At 46.5% G+C, this 27,711-nt stretch overlaps 1 protein-coding gene across 3 annotated transcripts in view; it reads left to right on the forward strand.

The window, feature by feature from the left end:
* Positions 1-27,711, forward strand: part of PLEKHA2 (pleckstrin homology domain containing A2) — a 90,967-nt gene that overhangs the window by 54,601 nt on the left and 8,655 nt on the right. For 2 of the 3 annotated variants that reach the window (XM_083588883.1, XM_083588882.1), the window contains exons 6-10: positions 1,660-1,767; positions 11,793-11,933; positions 13,184-13,252; positions 14,998-15,068; positions 16,448-16,511. In XM_083588883.1, the coding sequence (XP_083445009.1) occupies positions 1,660-1,767; positions 11,793-11,933; positions 13,184-13,252; positions 14,998-15,068; positions 16,448-16,511 (453 nt within the window). The remainder of the gene's footprint in view (positions 1-1,659; positions 1,768-11,792; positions 11,934-13,183; positions 13,253-14,997; positions 15,069-16,447; positions 16,512-27,711) is intronic. The other variant, XM_083588884.1, reaches the window with a different exon arrangement.

Here is a 27,711-nt window from a genome sequence, read left to right on the forward strand (position 1 = left end):
CCCCTGTCTGGAAGGACACCTGAGTACCTTTGCAAGGCAGGCATTGGGAAGGAGCAGAGGGAGGCACCTGAGAGGAAAGTTCAGGAAATAGATACATGAATGGCTCCATATACTGTAGAACCACCAGAGGAAGGCTGGGTATTGTGCTTTGCAATCAAAGGTACTAATCCCTCAGAGAAAGAAGTTTTTTTAAAATATGGAAGTTGTAGCAAGCTTGGTGTGAGCACAATGTTGGAAACAGAGTAAGATACTAATTGAAGAAGAATGGCTGTAGAAATCATGGGCAGTTCTGTCTAATTTAATACAAGGGAATTTTATTATTAATTTATATAACGGTTACTTCAATGCATTTTAGAATTAGGCATAGTGAAGTCTATTGAAGGTGGTGCAATTAAACAAGACTTGGGGCTCATCCAGACTTCCCACCACTTTCCCCCAGGGAAACCCAATCTTTAGCACTCAGAGTAAACGTCAATCAGGTTTTCTCCAGATTGACATTTGCCGCAATTTAAAGCAAAAGGGTAGGTTTTCCTGTGGCTTTTTTTCAGGGGGAACTCACCGGAACTCATTTCTGGCCCTGTCAGGTGCCATTCTACGAGAAAGAGGGAGGTGCTCATGGTGAGTTCTAGCACCTCTTTTGCTAGAAAAATAGCACTAGGAAAGGAGCCAGGGAAGGGGAAAACCACTAGGACCCATGCCTAGAAAGTGTGGGTCAAGCAGAAGTGAAAGCAAGGCACTTTGGGAAGGAGGCGTGAGGCTCTGACAGGGTCTGAGAGTCCTCCTCCCTCCTTCCCAAATGCTAGTTTGTGCATTCCCAGCTTTGGGAAAGAGTTGGGAGGGCTCTAGGACCCTGTTAGAGCCTCACAACACCTTTCCAAAGCCCAGCCAGCCAGTGTGGGGACTGGAGGGAGCATCAAATTTTGACCTCGCTCCCCACTGCCTGTGTGACAAGGCTGTGGTATGAAAAGTTGGACCAGGGCTGAAGTACAAAGACATCTTTGCTAGTGCTGGAAAGATGATATATAGATCCCATTAAAGAGTTCTGGGTCTTTAAAAATGTACACTTTAAAAATACTATCAAGAATGTGCAACACATATGCAAGATTCCACAAATCAGATTTTGTGCTGGGGTGGGGGCTCTTGTGTCATTCAAATCCAGCTAGTCCATCTGTCAAAAAATATTCGAGCAAAATAATTTGATCTTAAAGCACCAACTTTTTTCTTTAGTACAGGTATATCATGCAAATAAATGCAGCCCATTATTTCCAGTATGCCTCCCTATTTCAAAGTGGAGTACTGCAGGAATTCTACAAATCAGCTGGACTCTTTGCTGGTCTTGGATAGAGCATGAGACTCTTAATCTCAGGGTCATGGGTTTGAGTCCCACATTGAGCAAAAGATTCCAGCATTGCAGGGGGCTGGACTAGATGACCCTCATGGTCTTTTTCAACTCTATGATTCTATGAAATCCTTGCTGAATGGGATTTCATATACATTCTCAGGTGTCACTCTAGCAATTGATAAAAGCACTTCAAAAAAGGGTACATTTGGAGGGATTTAGAAGGATGCTGTCTCTTGTAGCGAGAGCCTGGCAGATTTTGAGAAGGCAGTTGTTTGGTTTTGGGCACGAGACATAACTTGTCCTTTTCTCTCTCTTAGGTTCCAAAGGGTGAAAGTTTCCCTCCAACTGCAGAAGTTGTCAAGCGTCCCTACAGGACTGAGATCATTGGTGGGGTGGTTGTGCAGACGCCAATCTCAGTCAACCAGGTGAGAAGGGAATGGCTGGTCAGCCAAATCTGTTGCTTTGGAGAAGGGATGGAGATGGAGAAGTTTACAGCATTTCTTTACAGCATTTCTACCCCACTCTGCAACCAAAAAGGCCCCCAGAGTGGCTTACATAAGACCAGTTTGAAAGCACACAGCCTGTGCCTGCAGCCTTACAATCTAAATACATAGCACAAAAGGAAAACGGTATGAGGAGGGAAGGATAAAATAAGCAAACTTGGGCCCAGACAGGGCTTGTGGAGGCCTGGTGTACATATAATACGTAGGCATGAGTCCTTCTAATAATGGGTTGGTCCCTTGACCCTGATCAAAGATCCCATGGAGCCATGGTTTTGTTTCCAGAAGGGTAGTTGCATGTAATGATCTCAGGCAGGCAAGCAAGCCCTGATAAGAGTTAACAAGTCTCTGGCAGTTTTATGGTACGTTTATTTATAAATTACATCCAGAGCGTGGCTCCCAGCCTGCCGCACTTGGATGCAAGTTGGTCACTTTGAGTCTCCGCCCCTGTCACAGCACGAAGGGCGCCAGAGTCCAGTCCTTCCTCTCTTGCACTTCTGTTGCATTTTAACCCATTCAGCTCTTCTGGTTCGGGGAGAAGGTGGGTGGAATTCCACCCCCACCCCACCCCGCTCTTAAAAGAAGAGCCTTCTGAACGCTGTTTCTCACCTGGTTGCATAGCAACCTCCTCAATGCCGTCTATCTCTTCCCCTCCCTCTGCCTGCGAGCTGTCCGAGTCTGCTGCTCTATCTGAGTCTGGAAACTCTTGGTGAAGGGGGGGGGCGAGCTAACCCACTCCTGCTCTGTCTGCATTCTTTCATCTTCAGAGTTTGACTCTTCCCAGGCGTTTGATTCAGTCACGTCCCTGACACTGCATTAGTCAGTCTTGTGGCAAAAGTAAGTCTTGTGTCACTTTAAATTTTAACACATTTATTCTGGCATATGCTTCAATGGCCTGGAGTCTTCTTTGTCTTCAGGTGCAGATATATTCTATTATGAGTTGGGGGGGTCAGTCAGGATGATACCCTACATCCCAAAGTTGTGGTCCTGTTTATGTGGGGTAGAATCGATAAGAGGAAACTGACCCAACCAGTCCCTTAGTTAAGTGAATGGCTTTGGCTGGCCAGTTAATACTGTGATTAATAATAATAATATAAAATTATTATGATTTATGAGTCTGCAGAGGTTGCCCTAGAGACAAATTGTTGCCTCACCCAGGATGGAGAGCAATAGGTCAAGGGGGCACTGTGCATGGGGCGGGGGCCAGTGCTGGAAGCTGGAGACACAGAGACATGTCTTGTTCCGTGCTGGGCTTGGGGCTAATGGGGAAGCAAGATCTGCTGGAGTGGTGATGCTGCAATCCCTTCCATCCTGTGCTTGCATTGCGTGCATGTGTACACAAAACAATACATCCTAAAAGACACCACAGTCTGTGCTGACTTGCATTCTAAAGAAACTGAACCCTGGGGAAGCACCCCTGGAGTCTCTCACCACTCAGAGATTGGGGCTTGCGTGCAACAATGTGCACATTGCTTTGGGTGGAAACGTAAGCAGTGAGGGCAATGCAATGCAAAAATTCAGGCAATGACCCGGTTAGCTGGGATGCATGCCAAAAAAGCACAACAACCTCTTGTAGTAGCAGTGAAGGGTGATAAAGTGAACAGCATGGCAGTGAGTCCTGATCTGACTCAAAAGTGGGGAAGCTGTGGTCCTTCAGATGTTGCCCCTCCCAACTCCCATCAGCCAGCAGTCAGGGATGATGGGACTTGGAGTTCAGCAACAACTGGAGGGCCAAAGGTTAGCTACAGCTGCCATGAGGACCTAAACAAAGCCCAGTAAAATAAGTGCAAAGAGCCTCCCAGTGCATCATCTTATTTCCCAAAGTGGTCAGCCAGGTGTTTCTGGCAAGTTCCAGGTGATGGATGGTGCTGGCGGATGTGACTGATGGGAGCTGGAGTCTCGCAGCATCTGCAGGGCTGCAGCTTCCCCACCGCCTGCTGGTACTTAGACATAAGCAAAACTAAGATGAAAATGAGACATCCCAGCAATAATACCACCCTGCCCAACCCTTGGGCATCACAAAATCTGGGGCGTAGCAGCTGCTTTGCCTCCTTGCCAAATGGCCTGTCATGCCTCATTAACTTGCCGGAAAAAAGTGTGCCACTCTCCTCTTTTTAGCAGTGTGTGCCTTTTTTTAAGAGGAAGCTGCTCATCCTGTGATGCAGGATTCAGAAGGTTAGGGAAGAGACTGGAGGAGCAGGAGCGTTTTCCTTTGAGCCATGACTTGAAATGTGGCTAAGAAGCAAAAAGAACACAGTGGTACCTGCCAAATAATGTTGCCATGCAGAGTTCTTCTCTCCAGGAAGCCAGCAGCCATGTCTTCCTCTCGAAAGCACTTTCCCTTCCTGTTCCCCCTAGTTTTCCATCCCCCCCCCCATGCCTACTGGGCAGGTGCAGAATGCCTTCACCTTTACTAGTTGTGGAGAAGATGGAATTTTAGCAGGTGCAGTTTGCATGACAAGCAACACATCTCCTCAAATACGCTGTTCTATTCCTCTCCTATTGTGGTTTACTTATATGCTGCTTTTTGGCTCAGTGGGCTCCTAGTCATGAACTGTGTATTGATACAGTGAAACAGGGGTTACCTGGGGGCCACTCCTGGAGGCACAGGCATGTGCATCTTGCAGAGACCTTCCCTGGCGCCAGAGAGTCACATCCCCCAGCTGAAATTAGGCTCGAAAGAAGCCTTCTTTAGCCAACAGAAGCCGTCTTTACAGTAGCCAAGAGTTGCAGCACACCTGTGGTGCACACAACAGTTTGCAAACGTTCCCATAGGTCCCAAAAGATTGCCGACCCTTGCAATAGCAAATGCAGTAACCCAGCCAGATGGGTGGGGTATAAATAATAAATTATTAAATTATTATTATAGTACAATTAAAGCGCAATACAAAATTACACACACTGTAGGGATCATCTATGCAGTTGTTGAAGATGCAGATTCTGTGTCCTTTCTCTCTGTGTCTGTCTTTTACCTGGCCATCTTAGCATTCAAACAAGTGGTTCAGTGCCAGGAAGGACTATCCTGTGTACTTTTGCTGAACATGTAGATTGACTTCTGGTTCTATATCCCAGTATCCTAATTACTGGCTTTGCTGGCCTGTGGTTCTCGGGCTGCTATCCACCCTGAGCCCTCAGGACAGGGCAGGATAGGGCATGAAAGAAACAGTGCCAACCAACCCAATAGGTACAGAGTACTTGAACTACAAGAGGAAGTCTTTCCAGCTTTTCATTACAGCTGTTGCCAGTTGCATGTCTCCCTTAATTAAGGCTTGGCCCCACATGTTTAATTAAATGGCTTGGCTGTGCATATCACACACTCACTCAACCTCTAGATGCTCTGCTCCATTCTGCTGAGAACAAACAGCAGGTATCCATAGTTTCTGTGTCCAATTAGCAGACCCAGTTTAATTGCTGACCTGGGACTGCTTTGCACAAAAGTAGAATGAGATGGTAGAGAAGACAGTGCCACTTTAGACTGCAGGGAGATGCCATTTTTTAAAGCATTTCTTAGTTTATTGAAAGTGTTTTTACCCCTCTCTTCAGTCCCAGGTCACTTTTAAAAGATGAGTATATAAGACAGTCCCTGCCCTCAGGCCCACAATCTAAAAGACAGGACACAAAAAGGAAGAGGAACTGTGAGACTGTGAGGTGGAAATCAAACTCAGGCCCGCTGATTTTCATCGATGCGGAGAAGGCATTCGACAATGTCTCATGGCCGTTCTTACTAAAAAGCATGGAGAAAGCAGGGCTAGAAGGCGAATTTATGGAAGGAATAAAGGCAGTTTATTCGAATCAATCTGCTAAATTGATCATAAACAACAACTTAACAAATTCATTTAGAATTGAAAAAGGAACAAGACAGGGCTGCCCTCTATCCCCGCTTTTATTCATCATGGTACTAGAGGTAATTGCGAACAAAATAAGAGCAACACCAGAGATTCAAGGGATCAAAGTAGGAACGAAAGAATATAAATTAAAAGCATACGCAGACGATTTGATGTTATCCCTAGAAGAGCCGCAAAAAAGTGTCAGTAAGGCTCTGGAAATATTAGAAGAATATGGCAAACTATCCGGCTTTAAATTGAATAAATTAAAGACAAAAATGATGACTAAATATCTGGGAAAGGATGAAAAACTAGAGAAAAACTAGAGATACAGAATGGAATCAAGGTGGCCAAAAAAATAAAATATCTGGGAATTTGGCTAACTACAAAAAATATAAACCTAATTCAGGACAACTATTTGACAACATGGAAGGAAATTAAAAAAGATCTAGATACTTCCGGGTTAGCGCGATCGGCTAATGGCGGATTCCCTCCGAGCTCCGGAGGGAATCAGCTGCACAGGAGCTGGGTCTGGCCGCTGCGGCGACGCGGGGACCCTCAGAAATCACAGGCGCTGAAGCCTGTGAACCTGGTGACTCGGCGGGCACCATTTGCGCCCCCCCGACCTGCGAAGGAGCCTTTTTAAAGGCTTCGGGACGGGGGACGGGGTGAGCGGCGCGGTGCTGAGAGTCGACTGCTCCTCCTGCGGAGTGAAGCCGCATGCCATGGTCGGAGAGCGCTGACTTCTTCTTGTGAACAATTGGATTCTAAAAGTAACAACCCGTGAGTAGTACGGAAATTGGACTTGTAAAGGAATTTTTTTTTTTGTTGAATTTGGCACGATCGGGGAAGGTGCAAACAGGAAGTCCGCCTCCCCGTCTTGTAAATAATTTAAAGCAAGGACTAGTTAACTAAGGTCGAGAGAATTTCTTTTTCTTCATTGGCTAAAAGATATTAATTTCATGATTTGGCAGTATAAGCATAAATAACTTTATCGGAGGATAAGAGCTAATTTTGAGAGCTGAAGTGCCACCCCCCCGGACCCGGGAGTGATCCGTGAGAGAGCCTGTTGAGGAGATATAGAAGAGTTTGACAGCTGTCAAAATCAGCTGTCAAGAAGGAAAAAGAGAGTTCTTCTTTGTTTCTGCTGTCTTTTCTGGAAAGATTTGTTGCAATTTGGAAGAACTGATACAAACTAACTTGACTTTTGGATTTGAACTGGAAAGAATACTAAGTTACCAAAATCCCTCTAGAGGGGGATTTGGGACATTACAAGAATGGCTGGAGGAGGGAAAATTCAAGCTGGGTTGGACAGAGCCTTTGTTCTCTTGGGAAAGTTACAAGGCCAAATGGATGTTTTGGCTACAAATGTTGCAACTCTGAACTTAACAGTAAATAATATCATTGAATTTGATAAGGATTTGACTCAGGAAGCCCATGCAGCTGGACAAAAAGAGAAACTTGAGAGTTTTGAGAGTGTGGAGAAGGAGACATATGTTGCTTCTGAAGAAAAGGAAGAAGGAGCTGTAATTTTGCAGATGACAAAGGAGAGCCAGAGGCCTGACATGATGGTTACAAAGGAAAATAAGAAATCGAGCCAGAGGCCTGACATGATGGTCACAAAGGAAAATAAGTACTGGATGATGAAAATCTGGTTTGAATTGGAGATTGAAGAATGGAGAGATCTCCTTATGTGGAGATCTGAAGACCTATGGATTACAAATTTGTTTAAGGTGGAAGTTGGAGCTTTCGGGACAATTGGACTTAAAAGGAGTAAGAAACAAGATTCGGGCTCCACTTTTAAGTATGGAGGTCTGGCTGGAAGAAACATGGACCTTATGGGGACAGAGCTTCTCCGAGATCTGGTGTTTAATACTAAAGACTATCAAAAAAACCGGCAGAGAGGAATTGAGAGAGAATTAAGAGCCTCGGATGTGAGGTCTCCAGGCTGACAGTAGATTAAGACTGATGGACGTCTGTTGGGGATCGAAACCGGGAAAGGAGGTGGTGGGGTTTGGGAATCCAAAGGGTGTATAATTATAATCTGGTTTTTTATCTTGTTTTGTTATTAGTAAGAAAATTGGGGAATTCGTGGAAGGGAATTTGGTTCGACTTTAGAAAAAGGTTTTAAGAATGAGTATTGATGTATAAATATGGATGTTTATAAGTGAAAATTGGTTTTTTCTTTAAAATGAACTAAATATAAAAAGGTTAAAAATTGGGGATAAGAACTTGTTGAACTAACAATTTGAATTGGAATATAAGAAGGGGAGGTGCGGGGAAGTCAGGGAAATATGTCATTGAAAATACGGATTGTAAACTTTATGTGTTTTTTAATTTTTTTTGTTTTGTTCTTTCTTTTTTTGATTTTTTTTACTAAGATGGAAAATTTTAATAAACATTTATTAAAAAAAAAAGATCTAGATACATGGAACAGAGTTAAACTTTCGTGGATGGGAAGGATGGCGGTAATAAAAACGAACATACTCCCAAAAATGTTATTCCTGTTCCAAAACATCCCAGTGATTAGAGGTTCCAAAATGTTTAAGGATTGGCAGAAAACTCTTTTGAAATTTATATGGCAAGGGAAAAGACCGAGAATTAGATTCAAATTACTCACAGATCGAAAAGAAAGAGGGGGATTCTCGGTGCCAAATCTGAAATTATACTTCGAGGCTGTTTGGCTTATCAGCAGAGCCAAATGAGTTGAGCATCTAGCTTTTCAAACATAGTGCAATTCTACTTCTTCCCTCTCTGAGCTGTGGGAAGAAGTAGGAAACAGGCAAGGAAACAGGCCCATGCGGCATGGCCACTGTCACCCTAAGGTAATCCCTTGCAAGAAAATAATAACAACAATAAAACCACCACATCCATGAGAGAGCTTCCAGCCCACTGCTAGATTTCCACTTGTGGGGAATGTTTTACACAAGGGAGCATTCAAAAATAATTCCTACCACATGCTCTTCAAAGAAGCATGCCTGTTGCCTGCTTTGCTGTCCTTCTGGTGACAGACAGAGACCTTTTATTTCCCCAGGCTTTCAGTTTTAGGATGGAAACTGTTTTATTAACTGCTGCTGTTGCTTTGTATCCTCCCCATGTCCAATGCTCTGCGCTGCTGTCAAGGTCTGGCCAGCTTGAGTGGGATTGTGGAGAATCCCACTCCACAATCCCACTCCTGGCTCTTCCCCAACATGGCACAGACACTGGAGAGGGGTGCTTTGTTGTGGGCCCTGCAGGCCAGGGGAGCCTGGTGCCCCAGTGGAGCACGTTGGCTACCTAAAATGTGCCACACAATGGCGCCCAGTGTCTGCCCCCTTTTTCCTTTGGGGACTGCATTTATTCAGAAGCAATAAGCAGGCACTCACCCATGAAATTTATGCAGCCAGCAAAAGCCCACTTTCTTCTTTGAAGAGCGAAGCCTTTGGCTCCCATTCTGTAGAAGTCAAAGCTGCATCAGAAGAACAGTTTGCTTTGTTCACTCTCTCTTTAGCCAAGGGGAGCTTGTGAAAGCCTAGTGTTTTGTCACTGGCTTATTTTTCTGCATTTCTGTTAATTGCGGGTGAAAAAATTCATTTCCCATGTCACACACCACTTCTCTCTTTCTCTTCCCTTCCTTTCCCTCCCACTCCATGTGGCAAGGAAGCTGTTTTCTCAGGTCGGTTTTGTGCTTGGTGGCATCCTTGAGTGGTGTTGTCCTGAAAGGGATCCCAGAATCCCAATTTTAGCCAGTACACAATAACAAGATTGGGCCAGGGCTCTGGGAAATTACAAGCAGACCTTGCCCTGATGGTTTCCAGGACCAGTGGCTTTATTTGGAAAGGACTGCTTTATTCACCAGGTTGGGATGCTAGAGGAATTTATTTGTTTGCAAATTCCACTCAAACTAATCTGATCTGTAATTCCAGACTAATATGCACACAATAATGCATATCTGGATTTCACACTCCTCAAAATTTTGCAATGCAATTATAGCCTCACACACAAAACCCCAAACTGCTTATAAAAATGTTTATTTTAAGATAAAAGTAATGTTTAGAAATGTTTGAGAGAGAATACATATTCTAATTTGAGTCTTCCTGCAATTCTTGTTATAAAGTTACAATAAAAAAATTTTATATTAGATCTTTTCAAAAAATTGATTTTTGGGAGAGAATACATCATTTAAAGATGATTTTTTGTGCAATTATTAAGTTACATTTTAAAATTTAATCCGAATTTTGTGTTGTTGTTTTTTAAAAAATAAATTTTAAAAGTTTTATTTTAACAACTGGATGCTGTGTCCATCCCTGTCCCCAAATGACCGGATTATTCATACAAGGCCCAGTCATTCCAGGAGCTTTGTTCTGCCACCACTGGGAGCTGGAGTTACACACTTGCATTCCCTTTCATGCACAGCCATAGGCAATTTATTAAGCTAGGAAAATGCTGGGTATCACTTTGTATCCCATCCTATTGTTGCATGCACCCAGTCTCCAAACAGCGAGAGACTTCAGGGGTTCCAGTGCTTTTGCAGGGTTTGGTTTCCTTGGAATGAAGATCAACGGAGACTAGTATTTATGGTTTTGTTTACAACCTGACCATAAGATGGAAGGGCTCACAGCATTAGCACTGCCAAAGAGCTTGCCTCCCATTTCGGTTCCCAGGGAGATCTCCGAACCATGAGCTTTGGGTCCAGCATGGAGCAAGACAAGCCTCTGTGCCGCCAGCTTCCAGCACTGGCCAAAGCTCACGCACAAAGCACAAGCTATTGCTCTTCTACCTTACAAGGTGGTGTTGCTTCCGGTTGGGTGAGGTGGGAGAGGAAGGTTGCACTCATTTGTCTCTAAGGCAACAGGGCAACCTCTCTGGACCTGTAAATGGTGGCAATTAGCTGGTCAGCTGAGGACACTATCTTACAAAGGAACGGATCTGACTGGCTCAGCGGCCTCTAATGCTAGTTTTGAAATCTCCTCGATACAGAATTACAGGCCTTGATATAATCCCAATTGACGTCACTCAGTCCAAGTTCTCATACCATTCTCATGTCTGAGTTAGGCTGACTGAGAATGCCTGGCCCTGAGTCACCCAGGGAGCATTGTGGTTGTGCATGGATTGGGGACTCCGCTTCCTTGTCCCCAGGGCCAGCAATCTCACCACTGCGCTGGGGGTAGTGGTGGCAGACATCAGACTTGCAGGATCTACAAACTCCACAGGTCCACCCACCAGACCCATGTCCAAAATAAGTGGTGCAGGTGGGACGTGCTCACTTGAAAGCAGCAGGGAGTCTCTGAGCACATGCACACCCAGCAATTTGTTTTTCAGTATCAGTCCTTCTGCACAAAAATCAACTCCTGGTTTCCACCTAAACTTGGTTTGATTCAGCAGCCTAATTTGGAAGAGGAAAATCTTTCAGTTGTTGGTATTGTTAATAATCTGGGAGTCAGAAGCCCTTATCCGATGGACTGCAAACTGCTCCCAGCGCTCCCTTCTGCACCGCCTTGGCTTGGCTCTCAATTAATTTTATCCACATAAATGACCATAAAGAAGGGGCAAACTGGGCCAGATGCCATTTATTCAGGAAGCAGTGGTGCCATTACATGAGTGGATTTTGCAGACTGATGCAAACTGGGACCCTGGAGTTAGGAGTAGCAGGCTTTATCCCTTTGCTTCCTGCTTCCACCTATTTCGGGAAAGAGCTCAGTTAGGCCATCTGCTCTGCTCCAAGTAGGACTGGGAGAGACCCCTGTCTGCAACCCCAGAGAGCTGCTGCCCATCAGTGTAGACAGTTCTGGATTAAATAGACCAGTCATCTGGCTTGGTACAAAGTTCCTATGCTGAAGTAGGAATCGGCTGCTGTTTGAATTGTGGGGAAGAGGGAGCTCTCATTTATAGTAGGTAAGGAGTAAGGCACCTATTAACCTCCTGCCCCCACAAACCACGGTGACAATCCTGACCAAGGCCCCTATGCCTGCAGTTTACTAATGACTAATTGCATACAAGTGTTGTATATAGTTTGACTCTTGGGGTCTTGTGTGGCACTTATGGGACTTTGGCAAAACAGATGACCAGTGTTCCTTTCCTGTCCAGCCTCAGTGGCAGCCTGATACTTGGTGTGTGTGTTTTCTCCCTGCTCCCCTTCTCTCCTAGAATGGAGGGGATGGCTCCGAAAGCGGCGAGCCAGCAGTGCATCCTCTTCTGAAACGGTCCCAGAGTTACATCCCCAGTACCAAAACGCCACCTGGGCCACCCGTCCTCAAGAGCGGCTACTGTGTCAAGCAGGGGAATGTGGTAGGTCTCTGCCCTGGCCGGCCTTGGTGATGAAGTGGTGCTGGGTTTTAAAACCTGGTGCTTCCGTTGTGGGTGATGAAATCATCCAGTGAAGCTCGGGGCAGGGGGGGGGGTGGACTGAACATGAAGGTGGTTGTGGTGACTCCTGGAGAGAATTCCAGGTAGGCCCACAGCATTTTGCTGCCTGAGATGGAGTAGAAAACAGTGTCAGCTCTCTAGGGATGGGGAAGAAATCCGTTTTGGTTCACATCTGAAGCTGAGCCCACTTAATTTGCACTATCTGAAATATTGCATACCAAAACACAGTGTTTCTTTTGAAATTTTGAAATTCTCTGAGTTTTGCAATGACGCTCTCTAGCCAGGCAATGTGCACAAAAATGCATATACTCAGGTAAAGTGTGCAGAGAAATGCACATATGTTAGTGGGGGGAAATGTGAAAGTGTATATTTGGCAAAGTTAAATAAAAACAGTGTATATTAGGAGAGATTTGCACTAAAATGCTGATAAATCTTTATGAGGACTTTTAAAAATGCATTTTACAAACTCATGAGGAAATGTGGAGAACTGAACTGAAGACTGAGAGAAAGTGAAACTGAGAAATTCACCTATCTGTAGCCCCCACCCCCTCAAGTTATAGTCATGGTGCCTAAGTTATCTTGGCACCTGAGACAGCACATTTCATAAGCACCTCCCCTCCTCGTCTGGCAGTAAAAATACATCAATAGTAAATTTAAAATAGCTACCAGTTTTCTGTCATTTCAAGACGAAAACATTCCACCTGGGACAGCTGCCACATCCTGTCTAATGGTAGGGCCGGACCTGTGAGAGACCCTTTTGAGTGGATACGCTGGCCTCCAATTCCCATCAGCCCCAGCCAGGACAGCCAACCATCAGGAATGCTCAGAGCTGTAGTCCAACAACATCTGCAGGGATTCCCCCAGTCAGGCCAAGGGTCTGGTTCCCATGCTGTCCTCTGCTTGTCTCCAACACTGACCATTCAGAGCCTCTGTACACAAGGGCTCTACTTCGTTATTATGCCTGTGGGTGAGGAATCCCATCCCGAAACTATCCATTCTTGTACGTTGTTTTGAAAAGCTATCTAACCTGGTGGCAGCAAATCACACAGGTTAAGTCTGTATGGTGCAGAGAGCAAGATCACAGGCTCTTGTGATGTGGAGTGCTTGGGACAGCTGTGGAAGACTTTGATAGAATATATCAGCATCCAAAAGGAGTTGTTTCTGTCTTTTAGAGGAAGAGCTGGAAACGGCGGTATTTCACCCTGGATGACTTTTCCATCAGTTACTTCAAGTGTGAGCAGGTAAGCCGAGGCCACCAACCTTTTTGGACCAGTGGGCACATTTTGCATTTTGAGAGAGTGCTTCGGGTGCTAGTCACAAAATGGCTGTGATGGGGCAGGTGCACCACACAAATGGGCTGCCACAAGGAACATGGCACAGCGCAAAACTAGAGAAACAGCCACCCTTGGCATCCTGCCCTTCCTCCTAAAGACAACAACAGGGAACGTTCCTACTAAGAAGAATGTACTGGTTGGCTACTCCACATTCGCCTTCATTTTTCAGAAATTGCTTAAAACGTAACTGCACATTTTGCTCTGTAACTTTCTTTCTAGAAGGGCTAGAGCAGGGGTAGTCAACCTTTTTATACCTACCACCCACTAATGCATCTTTCTTGATGGTAAAATTTCCTTACTGCCCACCAGTGCTCGATGGAAGAAGGATTCAGCTTGTGCCATAGAACCCCCTACCACCCACCTAGAATCCTGAAATGTCCACTAGTGAGCGGTAGGGACCAGGTTGACAACCCCTGGGATAGAGACTTGATTTTTAAGTTTAATTTTTTAAAAAAGCTTAGAGTCAGAGTGCATCATTGAAAAGCTTTGCAGGCATTGTGTTCCGGCTGCTGCAGGAGCCAGAGTGGTGACCCCTGAGGGAAGCCAGGCTGCTGTGCCTTTTGAGAATTGCCATTTGCTCTTGGCTGCTCTCGTGACTGGTGCAAGGCGCCCCAGTTCCTTCAGGACAAATGCCTGTTTTCCATTAAGCAAAAAAGGGAGGCTGATGTGAATCTGCTATGTCTGTGGTGGGAAACTGCCGGCCACAACTCCTGTGCATGGTGGCATCAGGTGCAGGTGTAGTAAAGCTGCAACTGGGCTAAAAGTGGGTTTGTGCTGCCCGTCATCTGACCAGAGGTGCCGGCAAAGCTCTGCACACAGTTTGTTTAGAAATGGCGCGGGCCAGAGCAGTTCCCCTGATGACACTGTGACCTCAGTGGCTGAGCCCCCCCATCCACCTGCCAAAGAGCCCAAGGAGGGTGGGTGGGAGAGAGAAGGGTCTGGTCGGCAAGCTGGATCTCATTCTCCACCCATGCTGTGTGACTGCTGTGAGGGAGTCAGGTTTGGACAATTGAAGATTAAGGTGACTAAAAGGGAAGTTGCTTTATGGTCATAAGCACCAAAGAGGAATGCTGCTGTTTCAGGCTAAAGGTACATCCAGTTCAGATCCTTTTCTCACTATGGGCAGCCAGATGCAAGCAGGCAGGACATAAGCACAGCCATGCTTTACAAACTGTGCTCCCAGTAACTATTCCTGGGCGTTGCATGCAGCCACCTCATGACTAGCCACCATGGAGAAGCCTTACACTCGGTAAATATTTCTAACCTCCTTTTCAAGACATCCAGTTGGGCAACTATCACTACATCTTGTGGTAGTGAATTCCTTCGTTCAACTCAGCACTGTGCAAAGGAGTTTTTCCTTTTGTCTATCCTGAATCTTCCAATACTTGGCTTTGTGGGATGAGCCCAAGGTCTAGAAAAGCTTCTGTTGCCTCTTTGTACAGCTTTGTACAGTTCTATCATATATACACAAGCCCCATAACTTAACTTTTTTCCTACTAAAATGCTCAAAAGTTGTAACCTTTCTTCTTGCCACCAGCTCCCCAGAAGCTCATCTGCCAACTCAATGGCTCCATTAACTGCTCTTGCCTAGATTTTCTGCTCTCATTGCTGACAGTTCAACTACCTGGCATCTGTTTTGCTTGTCTCCTCAGGACAAAGAGCCGTTGCGATCAATCCTCCTGAAGGATGTGCTGAAGACTCATGAATGTCTAGTGAAATCCGGGTATGGCTTTTGTTTCCAGCTGGGTTTTATATTTGGCATTGGCACTTGGAGCCAACTTCTGCAGGTTCTGTCTGTGAGGACCAGTGAGACCCAAGGTTTTGGGGGCCCCAGCACCTTATGGAGAGATAGAGATAGTGGCAGCCCCAATTACTTGGCAATTGCACAGGGATGAAAAGCGGTATATACCCTGTAAATATGGGACTTTAAAAAGAAAAGATCGCTGCTAAGATTGGTAGGAAGAGCTCTGTCATCCCTTTGCAGTTCCTCTCTTGCCCGACACAAATGGAACTTCAGCTTGTCTAGTCAGGTGCCTCATCATGGAATAGTTAAGGAAAAGGCTTAAAGTGGGGGGAGTGATTTGATTCAGAGGGGAATAGAAGTTTAAACCCTCTCTCACAGACCATGGACCTAAACCAAGTCTCTCTCATTCCGTCTTCTTCAAATTTGTATACAGTTCACAAAATAAAATTACAATATAAAAACATAAGATACATAATAAAAATAAGAACAAAAAACAAACCAATAACCCCCCAATACATTTAAATGTCGTTTTTGACTGGTGCCTAAAGATGTATAAGAGCATTCCACAAATGGGAGCCACTGCAGAAAAGGCCTGTTCTTGTGTTGCCGCCTTCCAGACCTCTTCTGGAGGAGGCACATGATGAAGAGGCTCAGAAGATGATCTCAGGGTCCGGGTAGGTCATGCTGGGAAGGGAAACTTGGAATTTCTGCAGGCAAAGCAGCTGTTCTCTCACTGGTGGTTGCAGGTTTATTTTGTGTTCCAGAAGATAACTTAATAGTGTGGGAGAACTGTTGTTTTTTGCTGGCACGTGTGTGCATGTGTGTATTCCTATTACATGGTGTGTCACGCAGCGGTAAATTAATCACCACAGAATCTTCTTCATAAACCGAATAAAACTTTTACTTAAGAAAATAAACTTTTTCAGAAACAGCATAGATAAAGAGCATACACAGAGTGCTCATAGCAGCTATCTGACTCTTCACAGAGCCACAGTCATAGTCACTGATTAACCAGAGTCCTGGAGCCACTCTGTCTGCAACAAGACACACAGGCACAGGCACTACACTGGGCCTGCCTGCAAACAGGATGCAAATCTATAGAGAGAATGAGTCATCCTGTAGATGAGTCATAATGATTCAGCAGTTTGCTGTTAACAGTTAGCAGTTAATGAATGATTGTGTAGGCCTTGTAGTCCTTGCCTTACTGCTCCTGCTCTTAAGAACCTTTGTCTCATGACATGGTGCATTAGCCATTTAATGTCTTGCCAAAGGAATACTGCAACACTTTTGTAAAATAACTCACTTAAAGAAGAAAAGTGTGGTGTCAACAGGTCGGCTTTTCCTTCTGTGTTTTCTAGTGATCTTCTAATGCGGGACAATCTCTTTGAAATCACAACGAGCTACAGGACCTTCTATATCCAGGTAAAATACCCTCCTTACTGACCAGTGGAGACTTGGCAGGTAGGGCAGTTTTGGGGAAGCATCCTAGGAGTTTCTTGGAGAGAAAATCCTTTACGAAGTCTGGCATCAGGGACCCTTTAAGACTCCTTTGCCTTCTTCCAGGTCAGACGGCTGCATTGACTGGGCCTGATGGGAGTTGCAGTCCAAAACCATCTGCAGGGCACCAGGTTGGAGAATGCTGGCATAAAGCTGGGATGGGGGAAGATGGCCAGGAGCTCTGGAATCTCCTCAGCTTTCTCTGACTTCCTCTTCAGGGAGACTTAAGAATTACCGTATTTTTCACTCCATAAGATCCACCTTACCATAAGGCGCACCTAGTTTTTAGAGGGGGAAATCAAGAAAAAATATTATTTCCCCAGCCCCAAAGAGCAGCGGACAGGCTGCGCGCAACCTGTCCGCTTCTCCCAGAGCTTCTCGGGGCTGCCGGGGGAAGCCCGGGTTTCCCCCCAGCCCCAAAGAGCAAAGCCAGCAGGATCCCGCTCACTGTCCTGGCTTCCTCTGGCTTCCGGGAGAGGCTGTGCGTGGCTATGGCAGAAGCCAAGACAGCCAGCGGAACCATCCTGCTGGCTGGCTTAGCTTCTGTCCTGGCTGCTTTAACTGCGCGCAGCCTCTCCGGCCGGGAGAAGCTGTGCGCAGCTATGGCAGAAGCCAAGACAACCAGCGGGATGGTTCCGCTCGCTGTCCTGGGCCGGAGAGGCTGCACATGGCTAAAGCAGCACCCTTTAAGGAGCGTGCAGCTCCTAGGGGCTTTTCTCCTCGGGGAAAAGCCCCCAAGAGTGGCGCGCTCTTTAAAGGGTGCGCGGCTCCTGCGGGCTTTTCTACGAGGAGGGACAAGGAACTGACTGGCCGCGTCAGTCCCTTCTCCCTCCTGGGGAAAAGCCCGCAAGAGCCGTGCGGAGCTTGTGTGCGGCTCTTGGGGGCTTTTCCTGCCTGCCTCCCCCCTGCATTCGCTCCATAGGACACACAGACTCCCCGCCCCCCCCCCTTAGTTTTTAAGAGGGAAAAGGTGCGTCTTATGGAGCAAAAAATATGGTACCAGCAGCCCAAAGAGCCTGGCTGACATGTGGCCGACTGCTGTTCAGGCACCGACAGATGTAGCAAATGGGAAAGGGGAAACACGACCAAGTCTAGGGTTTTTAAGCCTTGGTCTCTCCCTGTCTATAACAACCAATAATTCATGTTTTAACTTTATGTGGTAGCATATAATGTAAATCTGCAGCTATAGAGGCTCCTGTGACAACTTTATCCTTGAAGTTGCGGCACAATGGAATTGATCTTTTAATTATTATTAATAAACACAGCATGAAGGATAAACCTTGACGGCTTTGCTGTTAAAGGCATAATACTTATTTTCTGTCAGAAATACTGTTTCAGGTTTAAACAAGAACTCTTACCTCCACAACAGAATTGCTGCTATTAAGTCTATTTTTTCCTAGAATGGCTGTCTGCTTTTACTCTGCCTGTAAAACATCTCTAGCCCTCTTCGCTCCACATGAGGAAATTAAACCAGTTAATTCTGCCCCACACACCCTTAGCTACTTCCCTGGACCACACCCTGCCAGTTAGAATGCCGGTTTCTCTCTTTACCCTCCTCACTCTCTCCTGATGGGCCGTTTCTCCTCCCTGCTGTGATTGGTGAAGAGCCTCCAGGAGGATGACCCAATGGTCTGTCCTTCACACCAGGGTCTACCTGCACCCCAGAACATCCCCCAGAATATCTCTGTGCTGCATTTGATGAGTCATAGTCCTCAGAAGACTCCTCTGTGTAGAGATGGGGGAGAAATTCGATTCAGTTAATGTTTAAAAGTAAACCTAGCAAATTTACATTTTTCTAAAACAGTATGAGAACTGAAACACAGGCATTCTTCAAAATTTACACTTCTCCAAATTTTGCACTGCAGTTCTCCAGCCAAGTAGCATGTAGGAAAATGCATATAATACAGTAAAGTGTGCACAAAGCAGTGGCGGACTTTAGGCTCTCAAATTTCAGCAGCACCCTGTTCAGTGCTAAAATTTATTGCCCCCCCCCACCTCTTGCACTCTGTTCTAGAGCATTGTTGTGTTGTCCCTGCAATGTAGCACCCAGTACTGTACTGGTCACGCTCCCCTAAAACTGCCTCTGCGTAAAGATACATGTATTGGGGGAAATAACACAACAAATAACATACATATTTGGAAAGTCTGTGTTACGAATATATACGATAGATAGATAGATAGATGATAGATAGATAGATGATAGATAGATAGATAGATAGAGGATAGATAGATAGATAGATAGATAGATAGATAGATAGATAGATAGATGATAGATGATAGATAGATAGATAGATAGATAGATAGATAGATAGATAGATAGATAGATGATAGATGATAGATAGATAGATATAGATAGATAGACCGACTCAATGAAATTCCATACATAAATGTGTAAAGTAGAATAAATTTGCACTAAAATGCTGATGAATTTTCATGACTGGTTAAAAAATACCACAAACCAATGTGGAAATGAGAAACTTGAGAGAAGCCAAAATTGGCAATTCCATCCATGCCTACTATCTAACCAGAATATTTCTATAGTGATAAATATACATCAGTGTGTAAAGGTAAAGGTAAAGGGACCCCTGACCATTAGGTCCAGTTGTGACCGACTCTGGGGTTGCGGCGCTCATCTTGCTTTATTGGCCGAGGGAGCTGGTGTACAGCTTCCGGGTCATGTGGCCAGCATGACTAAGCCGCTTCTGGCGAACCAGAGCAGCGCACAGAAACGCCATTTACCTTCCTGCCGGAGTGGTACCTATTTATCTACTTGCACTTTGACGTGCTTTCGAACTGCTAGGTTGGCAGGAGCAGGGACTGAGCAATGGGAGCTCACCCTGTCACGGAGATTCAAACCACCGACCTTCTGATCGGCAAGTCCTAGGTTCTGTGGTTTAACCCACAGCGCCACCCGTGTCCCTACATCAGTGTATACTGGTCCTCAAGTGATCAGCACACATTATGCAATTTCAGAATTGGTTCCCAGTTGGGAGGACTGTGTTTGTTTTTAAGTTTATTTTTCTCTACAGTAAATTTAGCCCTTAACAGTTAACTCTGGTCTTGCCCTGCCAAACAGGATGCTTTGCTGACAACCTTTCAAGCAGAAAGGGTTGAGTGAGCTGAGACTTTGTACACAGTTCCTTTTTGGCCTCTGGGGCCCTCCATACTAAGGGCAGCCTGCTTTTGCAGCTATTTCACTTCTCCATTCCATTATATTTATAGTGAAAGTTATTTGTGCAGGTGCAAAAGGGAACCATAAAGATGGGGATTGTTCACATGTACAGTGTGTGGTAGAGCTGGTCTAGGTCTTCTTTGAAGAAGACTTCTCCATTTATGTTTCCTGTGTTATGCACCGTTGGGGAGGAAGCTTCCTAAATACGCAATCCACCTGAAAGCTACTTTGTGCAATCCCCACGGACGTGAATGGGAGCACTGTACATTGGAGAACTGCACAGGTCAGCCATTTCTAGTAGAGATAGGGAACAACTGGCCCTCCCACCATCTCTGCCCTTTGGCCACAGTGCCTAAGGCTTATGAGATTCATGGTCCAATGACACCCAGAGGGCAACAGCTTCCCTGTTTCCTGGCTTAGAGCCTTCAGCAACAAGGAAAGTGGACAGAGTTGGGGTTTTGCACAGGGTGCTCAAGAGTCCAGCATATACCTCAAGCTGTGCAGTGCACTATTCCTTGCCGCTCCCTGTATGTGCACCTGTGGAGTCGTGCTAAGAGAGTCAGACTAGCCAAGGAGACCTGGGCTCAAAGCCCCACTCAACCAAGAGGCTCATGGGATGATGTTGGATGGGCTGATGCTCTCTTTCAGCCTAACTTGTCTCACAGATTTGTGAGGATAAAATAGCAGGGAATCCTGAATGCCGCCTTACGAACATAGGAAGAGCTCAAAGCCAATGCTCATTCGGCATCCTGTTTCCTAAAGTAGCTTATGGGAAGGAAGCCCACCAGCAGCCCTCTTCCACTTGTGTTCTCCAGTGGCTGGTATTCATTGGCATGTTGTGGCATATGGCCATCACAACTCAAAGCAATTTGTAACTTTATCCTCTGTGAATTTGATTTCCTTTTAAGGTTGATTGGCCATCACCAGATCTTGGGGCATAATCCCATACCTGCCACCACCAATATAAGTAACAATGTTAACATCATTTAGTATTAGTATTAAGATATTTTAGAAATTTTGGGGGGAGGGCAGGAGTGAAGATTTTAGCACCTCAGTTTTGAGACCATTAGGAATATAGACTAAGAGCCTTATCCTGAGTCAAACTCATTGGTCCCTGGAGCTCATTATTGTCCACACTGATTGGCAGTGGCTCTCTAGGATGTCAGGCATCCCTACCCAGAGATGGCCAGGATTGAACCTGGAACCTTCTGCATGCAAAACAGATGCTCTTCCACTGAGCTACGATCCTTCTGGGTGAATCTTAGCATCTCAAGGTATCCTGCAAAGTCCAGAAATGTGGGCAGTAGTTTTTCCAGAGACAAGTTCCAGAAAATAGAGACCAGCTGCTCCTATTGGGACATGGGTGTCCCATGGACATAAGAAGAGCCTGCTAGACCATTCCAAAGGCCTGTCTAGTCCAGCATTATGTTCTGCAGTAGCCGCCAGATGCCCATTGGAAGCTTGCCAGCAAGACCTGAGTGCCACTCTTTCCGCTTGTGATTCCCCTCAGCTGGTAGTCAGAGGGACACCTCCTCTGCTGCTGGGATAGAACATAGGCCTTGTGGTTAGTGGCCTTATCCTCCAGACACACCCTCAAAGCAACTGTAATGCAAGGGAAAATAACAAACAGGATCCATCTTCATGTTAAGGCAAATACAGGATGTTGCCCGAATCTGGCATCTTCACTTCATCATCTGCCTCCTTTCCCCATAATATATCAATGTATGTATCATTGGCTGCTGCTAGCAGGAGAAAGCCATGGGTGACTACAACTGCGTGTTCCAAGGAGGACATGGGCAGCATGACTCAAGGGTGCCATTACTGGTGACCAGCAGCCGCATGTCTGCATCAAAGCACAGCCCAGTCAGATCTCTCTGTGTGTTTTGCATGCATTGCGTTGCTGTCTCATGCCCATTCTGGAAGGGCCAAGGGACCACTGCCAGTCTGGAGAGCCCTCTAAAACCTGGCTATGTAACATTTTAACTGCCATAGCTTCTGCGAACAGACTGATATTCTGTGCACAGGGCTTCCCACAGCCTCCCAGTCTGCCAGTCTAGAGAGGCTCCAAGGTGCTCTTCTCTGGGGGTCCCTGGTGGACTGTGGGCCCTCGCTGGGTCCCCAGCCATGTCTATGCCTGACGCCAGCCATATGCAAACATGTGCTCCCCGTCTGCCTGCCTGTTTGTGAGGGGTCGTGAGGCTGTTCTAGCCTAGCATTTGGATTAGCCCCCAAGGGTAGAGAAGGTGGCCACTTCAAGTCTCTGACAACTCAAGGAGCATCAGATGTTGGACAGCACCAGAGCTGTGTGTCAGCCCCCACCAGCCTCTATATGTGGAATATTTTCAGTTTGTTTTGATAGAGTTCACTCACATTTGGAACATAGGAAGGTACCTTGCGCTTAGTCATACTGCTGCTTCATTTTGCTCGGTGCTGTCAATGGCAGCAGCTCTTCAGAGTTCCTCCTAGCCCAACCTGAGATGCCAAGGACCTTCTGCATACAAAGCAGGTGGAAAGATGTTTTTCAGAATGGTTTTTGCAAAGCAGATTGCTGTTCTATGCATATGTCAAGGAGTTGCACCTGGCTGAGTTTTGTTTATCAGTCACATAACTGTGTGGTAAGGTCTTGTGCATGAGAGCGTGCCAACATCATGTTGGGCAGCACTTTGGTTCAGAAGCAAGAGATCATATGTTTGGTTTGTAGAAGTAGGCAGATTCCGTCCCTGGGGTCTCAAGTTAAAAATATATTGGTTAGCAAGACAACAGCTGCCATTCAGAGCAGGCAGTATAGGGCCCAGCGGTTTGATTCAGGGCCCATCCATACCTCAGCTTAATATGGAACCCCTTGTGCCTCCTTTAAAAACCCCACTTCATGTGACATTCTCCTGCAACTACTGTTCACACACACTTTCTCCTTCCTAAATCTGGAGAATCCCTATGCAATCGTTGTAGCAGCCCCCTGTATCTCCTCTATCCAACCTGGTAAAGACCCTCAGGGTGTGAAGCAGGGCAAGGAAGCGTGTGGCCTGGGGAGAGTCCGAAGGGCCAGATAGAAAGCCTTGGAGGGCCACATTTGGGGCTTATGCTTGAGGTTCCCCATTCTTGAGCTGGGCCAACAAGGTGGGAAAGTGCCAGGGACAGAGGCCTTCTGGGAATTCAGTGGAACAGGAAGAAAAGGTTGATTCCTGCAGCCAACAAACCACAGGAATGCTTGGATTCTGTTCAAAGTACACAACCCAGAGCTTCTTGGAGGAAAAGCAGGATGTAAAGCAGTAGGTCTGGCTTGCTGGCCGGCCTGAACAGCAAAGAAGCTTCTGCTCTTGCTGAGTCTTGTACCTCCACCTCTTTGCCGCTCCCACGACACCTGTTCACAACAGGAAGTGGGGCTGGCCGCTGTGGTAGAGGGATAGCCAATATGGTGCCTGCTGGATGCTGTTGACTACAACTCCCATCAGCCCCAGCCAGCATTATCAGTGGTCAGGGATCATAGGCATTGTAGTCCAATAACACCCAGAGGACAACATGTCGGCTACACTGATGTAGTACTTTGGCAGTACTGTAAAAGGAACAAACACTTACTTAATCTGTATCCCACCTTTCCTCCAAGCGCCTCCAAGTGTGGCATCCATGGTTCTCTCCTCACCTGCCTAATTTTATCCCCTGTGAGTTAGATTTAAGCTGCGAGAGAGTGATGTGCCTAAGGACCCCCAGTGAGCTTCCTAGCTGAGCGGGGACTGACTCCTTGAGTCTGAGACTCTTATGCAGGGAGCTGCCAACCTTTATCTGCCTAAAGGCACATTTGGTGCCCCCCTTGGGTCACTTTACTCTTCCCAGAGATATTGGCAGAAGTTGGAGCTAGTGGAGTTAATCTGAGCCTTGGAAGGCAAATAATAATAATAATAATAATAATAATAATAATTATTATTATTATTATTATTATTATTATTATTATTTATACCACACCCTCCCCAACCAAGACCGGGCTCAAGGCTACTAACAATCAATAATAAAAACAAGTTGATTAAAATACAATTTAAAAACCAAGATTAAAATACAACATTAAAACATTAAGATGCAGCCTTTTCACAGGAGGAGAAAGGAAAAAAGAAAGAGGGGGAGGGAATCAAATTGACTCCAAGCCAAAGGCCAGGCGGAACAACTCTGCCTTACAGGCCCTGCAGAAAGAAATCAGATCCCGCAGGGCCCTGGTCTCATGAGACAGAGCGTTCCACCAGGCCCTGGCTCTGGTTGAGGCTAATCTGACTTCCTTAGGGCCCGGGACCTCTAGGGTGTTGCTATTTATGGACCTTAAGGTCCTCCGTGGGGCATACCGGGAGAGGCCGTCCCGTAGGTATGAGGGTCCTAGGCTGCGAAGGGCTTTAAAGGTCAAAACCAGCACCTTAAATCTGACCCTGTACTCCACCGGGAGCCAGTACTGGGTGAATATGCTCCCATGAAAAAGCACTGGGTGAATATGCTCCCATGGCAGAGACCCTCTGAGGGGCCTCGCTGCAGCATTCTGCACCCGCTGGAGTTTCTGGGACAGCTTCAAGGGCAGCCCCGCATAGAGCGAATTACAGTAGTCAAGACTGGAGGTGACCGCCGGATGGATCACTTTGGCCAGGTCAGGGTGGGAAAGGTAAGGGACCAACTTCTTGATGTGGCGAAGGGGGGAAAATGTCACCTTGGCTGTTGCTGTAACCTGCACCTCCATGGAAAGGGAGGCTTCAAGGATTACACCCAAACTCTTAACGGAAGGCAATGGCACTAATTGGGCCCCTGCAAAAGAAGGGAGTTGGTCCCTCATCCCCATGCCATCCCGACCCAGCCAGAGGACCTCTGTCTTCGAAGGATTTAGTTTCAATCGGCTCCCACAAAACCATCCAGCCACAGCTTCCAAACATCTGGTCAGTGTGTCCGGGGTCGAGTCGGTATGGCCATCCATCAGCAGATAGAGCTGAGTGTCATCAGCATATTGGTGACAACCCTGCCCAAAGCTCCGGACAATCTGGGCAAGGGGGTGCATAACGATGTTAAAAAGCATCGGGGAGAGGATTGCACCCTGCGGCATTCCACACACCAAGGAGTGGCGCAACGACATCTCCCTCCCTAGTGCCACCCTCTGTCCCTGATAAAAGAGCACAGCTATTTACGGGCTATGCCCTGTATCCCCACGTCTGCGAGGCGGTGGTCCAGAAGATCATGATTGACCATGTCAAAAGCTGCTGACAAATCTAAGAGAATCAGCAGTCCCGACCTGCCTCGATCCAGTTGTCTGCAGAGATCATCTCTTAGGGCGACCAGAGCCATCTCGGTCCCAAAACCAGGATAGAATCTGGACTGAAATGGACCTAAAGCCGATGTTTCCTCCAGAAACCTACCAAGCTGTTCAGCAACCGCTCTCTCAATTACCTTACCCAGATATGGGAGATTTGAAACTGGGCAGTAATTGAATAGATCTAAAGGATCTAGTGAAGTTTTCTTTAAGAGCGGACACACCACTGCTTCCTTCAGATCCCCTGGGAATATCCCCGTGCCAAGGGACAAATTCATAATTTCAACCAGGGGGGTCCATGCGACATCTGGACATGCCCTAATCAGCCAAGATGGGCATGGATCGAGGAGGATAGATTCCGTCAGGCCTTGCGGGACCCTGCTCCTCCTGGTGACTCATTAGATGACCTTGTCGAGGACTGGAATAACCGGCTCTTGGCGGCCATCGATGAGATCGTGCCTAAGCGCCCTACGCGACCCCATCGAAACTGGGCGCCTTGGTTTACTGAGCCCAAATAGGCTCGCCACCCGAGCAGGGGAGGAGCAGGAAGTCAATCAGACCATGGCACTTCCACAGCAGGGAGCATGATCACATCTATGCCAGCACCAAAGATCAAATCCAGCATGTGGCCTGCTTGATGAGTGGGGCCCAAACAAACTGGGAAAGCCCTAGTGTTGCCATGGAAGTCACTAGGTCCAGAGCCTGTGAGGAGGGGGTGGCATCGGCATGGACGTTGAAGTCTCCCAAAACCAATAGGCTTAGGAACTCCAAGACCCAGCCCGCCGCCACCTCCAGCAGGTCTGACAGGTGCGCTGGGTGGTCGGTACACCAGCCAGACAGCCAAGCTCTCCCTGGTGCCCCCACAAGACCAACACATTCAATGCCGGAGTTCACCGGTGGTGGCAGAGCCCTGAAAGAGCAATCCTCCCGGATTAACAACGATACTCCTCCCCTCTGACACACAGTCCGTGATTGATGGAGGACAGAGAAACCTGGAGGTGTTATCTCATGTAGGGAGACTACTTCACCTTCAGGAAGCTGAGACAAGGACGTAGTAATTTGTGATTCATCCACCTATGATCGTATCGGTGAATCTCATGCATGAACTGGTTCGTTTGCAAGACTATAAAATGGTGCATGCATGGAAAAAGTGGATAGAAAAAATATTTTTCCCTCCTTCATAGCACAGGGTCATCTAGTGAAGCTGAAGGTTGGAAGTTTCAGGACAGATAAAAGAAAGAGTTAAACTATGGAACTCCCTGCCACAGGAGGCAGAGATGGCCACCAACTGCGGGGTTTTAAATGAGGCTTGGACAAATGCATGGAGGAAAAGGCTATCCAGGGCAACTCGCCACAATGTCTGTGCTCCGCCTCCACAGCCAGAGGCCATCGTGTTTCTGGAAACCACAGGAGGGGACAGGGCTCTCCGACTCAGGTGCTGCTTGAAGGTTTCCCACAGGCATCTGGTTGGCCACTATGAGATCAGGATGGTGGACTAGGTGGGCCAATGGCCTGATCCAGAAGTCTCTTCTGAGGTTCTTATATACTGTAGAGCTGAAATGGGGGGAAGTGACATTCTTCCAACTTCCACTTTCAGCTCTATGTATTTTTTCAGGGAAAGGGAAAGTAGGCAAGAGGCCAGGAGGTGGGGGCTCGGGGGCTTAGCGGGCGCCAGGGGAAGATTGCAAGGGTATCATTGTGCTGCCCGTGGTGACACATTGGCAACCCTTGCTCTGACCGCTTTGAGGTCGTCGTCCCCCCAGTAAACTGGTGTATACATTTTATGAAATAATTAAATAACCACTAGCTCACGCTGCTTCTCCAGTGTCTTTCTTCAAGGCCAGGATGAGAACATCCCCTGCTACTCCGTGTTTGTTCACCCCTTGCTGTGATGAGCAGCAGTCAGTGACAAGAACTTTCCCTTCCCTTGATATTTGGGGTGAGATCTAGCTGTTATTTATGTGTGGGCAAATCCTGTTGACTTCAGTGGGGCTTACTCATGTAGCTGAGCTGTCATTCTCAGATTGTGCTGCCCATCTGGAAGGCAACTGCTTCCCTTTCTCAGAAAGCCTAATTTTTTAAAAAAAGGCCCTGGGGATTTGTTGCTTTTGGGGGATGTGTGTGTATGTGTGCTTTGAAGAAATGTATTTCTGAAGTCTCACTTCTGTCCCCTTGTGGAAGTTTGCATGACAACAGGTGAACTTTGTGTGCCTGTAGTGTAGACTCTCTATTTTGCAGAAGGGATTTACATTTGCAGACAGGCCTTTGTCACCCCTGTGCAACAAACCCACTTAAAAACCAAACAAACACACTGATTTTGTAGTTTGGGGAGAGGTGAGAAAATGCATTGAAAAGTGTGGATGAACAAATGACTAACAGGAAGAAATGTAAACATGCTGCAAGCAAATCAGAATGAATGTGGGGCAAATGCTCATTGTCATATCACTGCCCTGCAAACAAATAAGAAGATTGCTCCAGAGAGACTGGAAACAGGCTAACTGCCACATAAGCTTCTTGCAAGCAAGTCCAGTTGAATGCTCAATAAGCAGGTCTATTGGAGGGGCCCTTATATTTTTCAAAACAGATCAACCATTGTCTAGCGCTTATCTCCAGCAGTCCTGGGTCCAACATGGAATTTACACAGAACCTATTAGAGTCTAATCTGATTAGGTCTTGCTGTC

Source organism: Podarcis filfolensis (assembly GCF_964270895.1).
Source record: "Podarcis filfolensis genome assembly, chromosome: 15".
NCBI lineage: Eukaryota > Metazoa > Chordata > Lepidosauria > Squamata > Lacertidae > Podarcis > Podarcis filfolensis.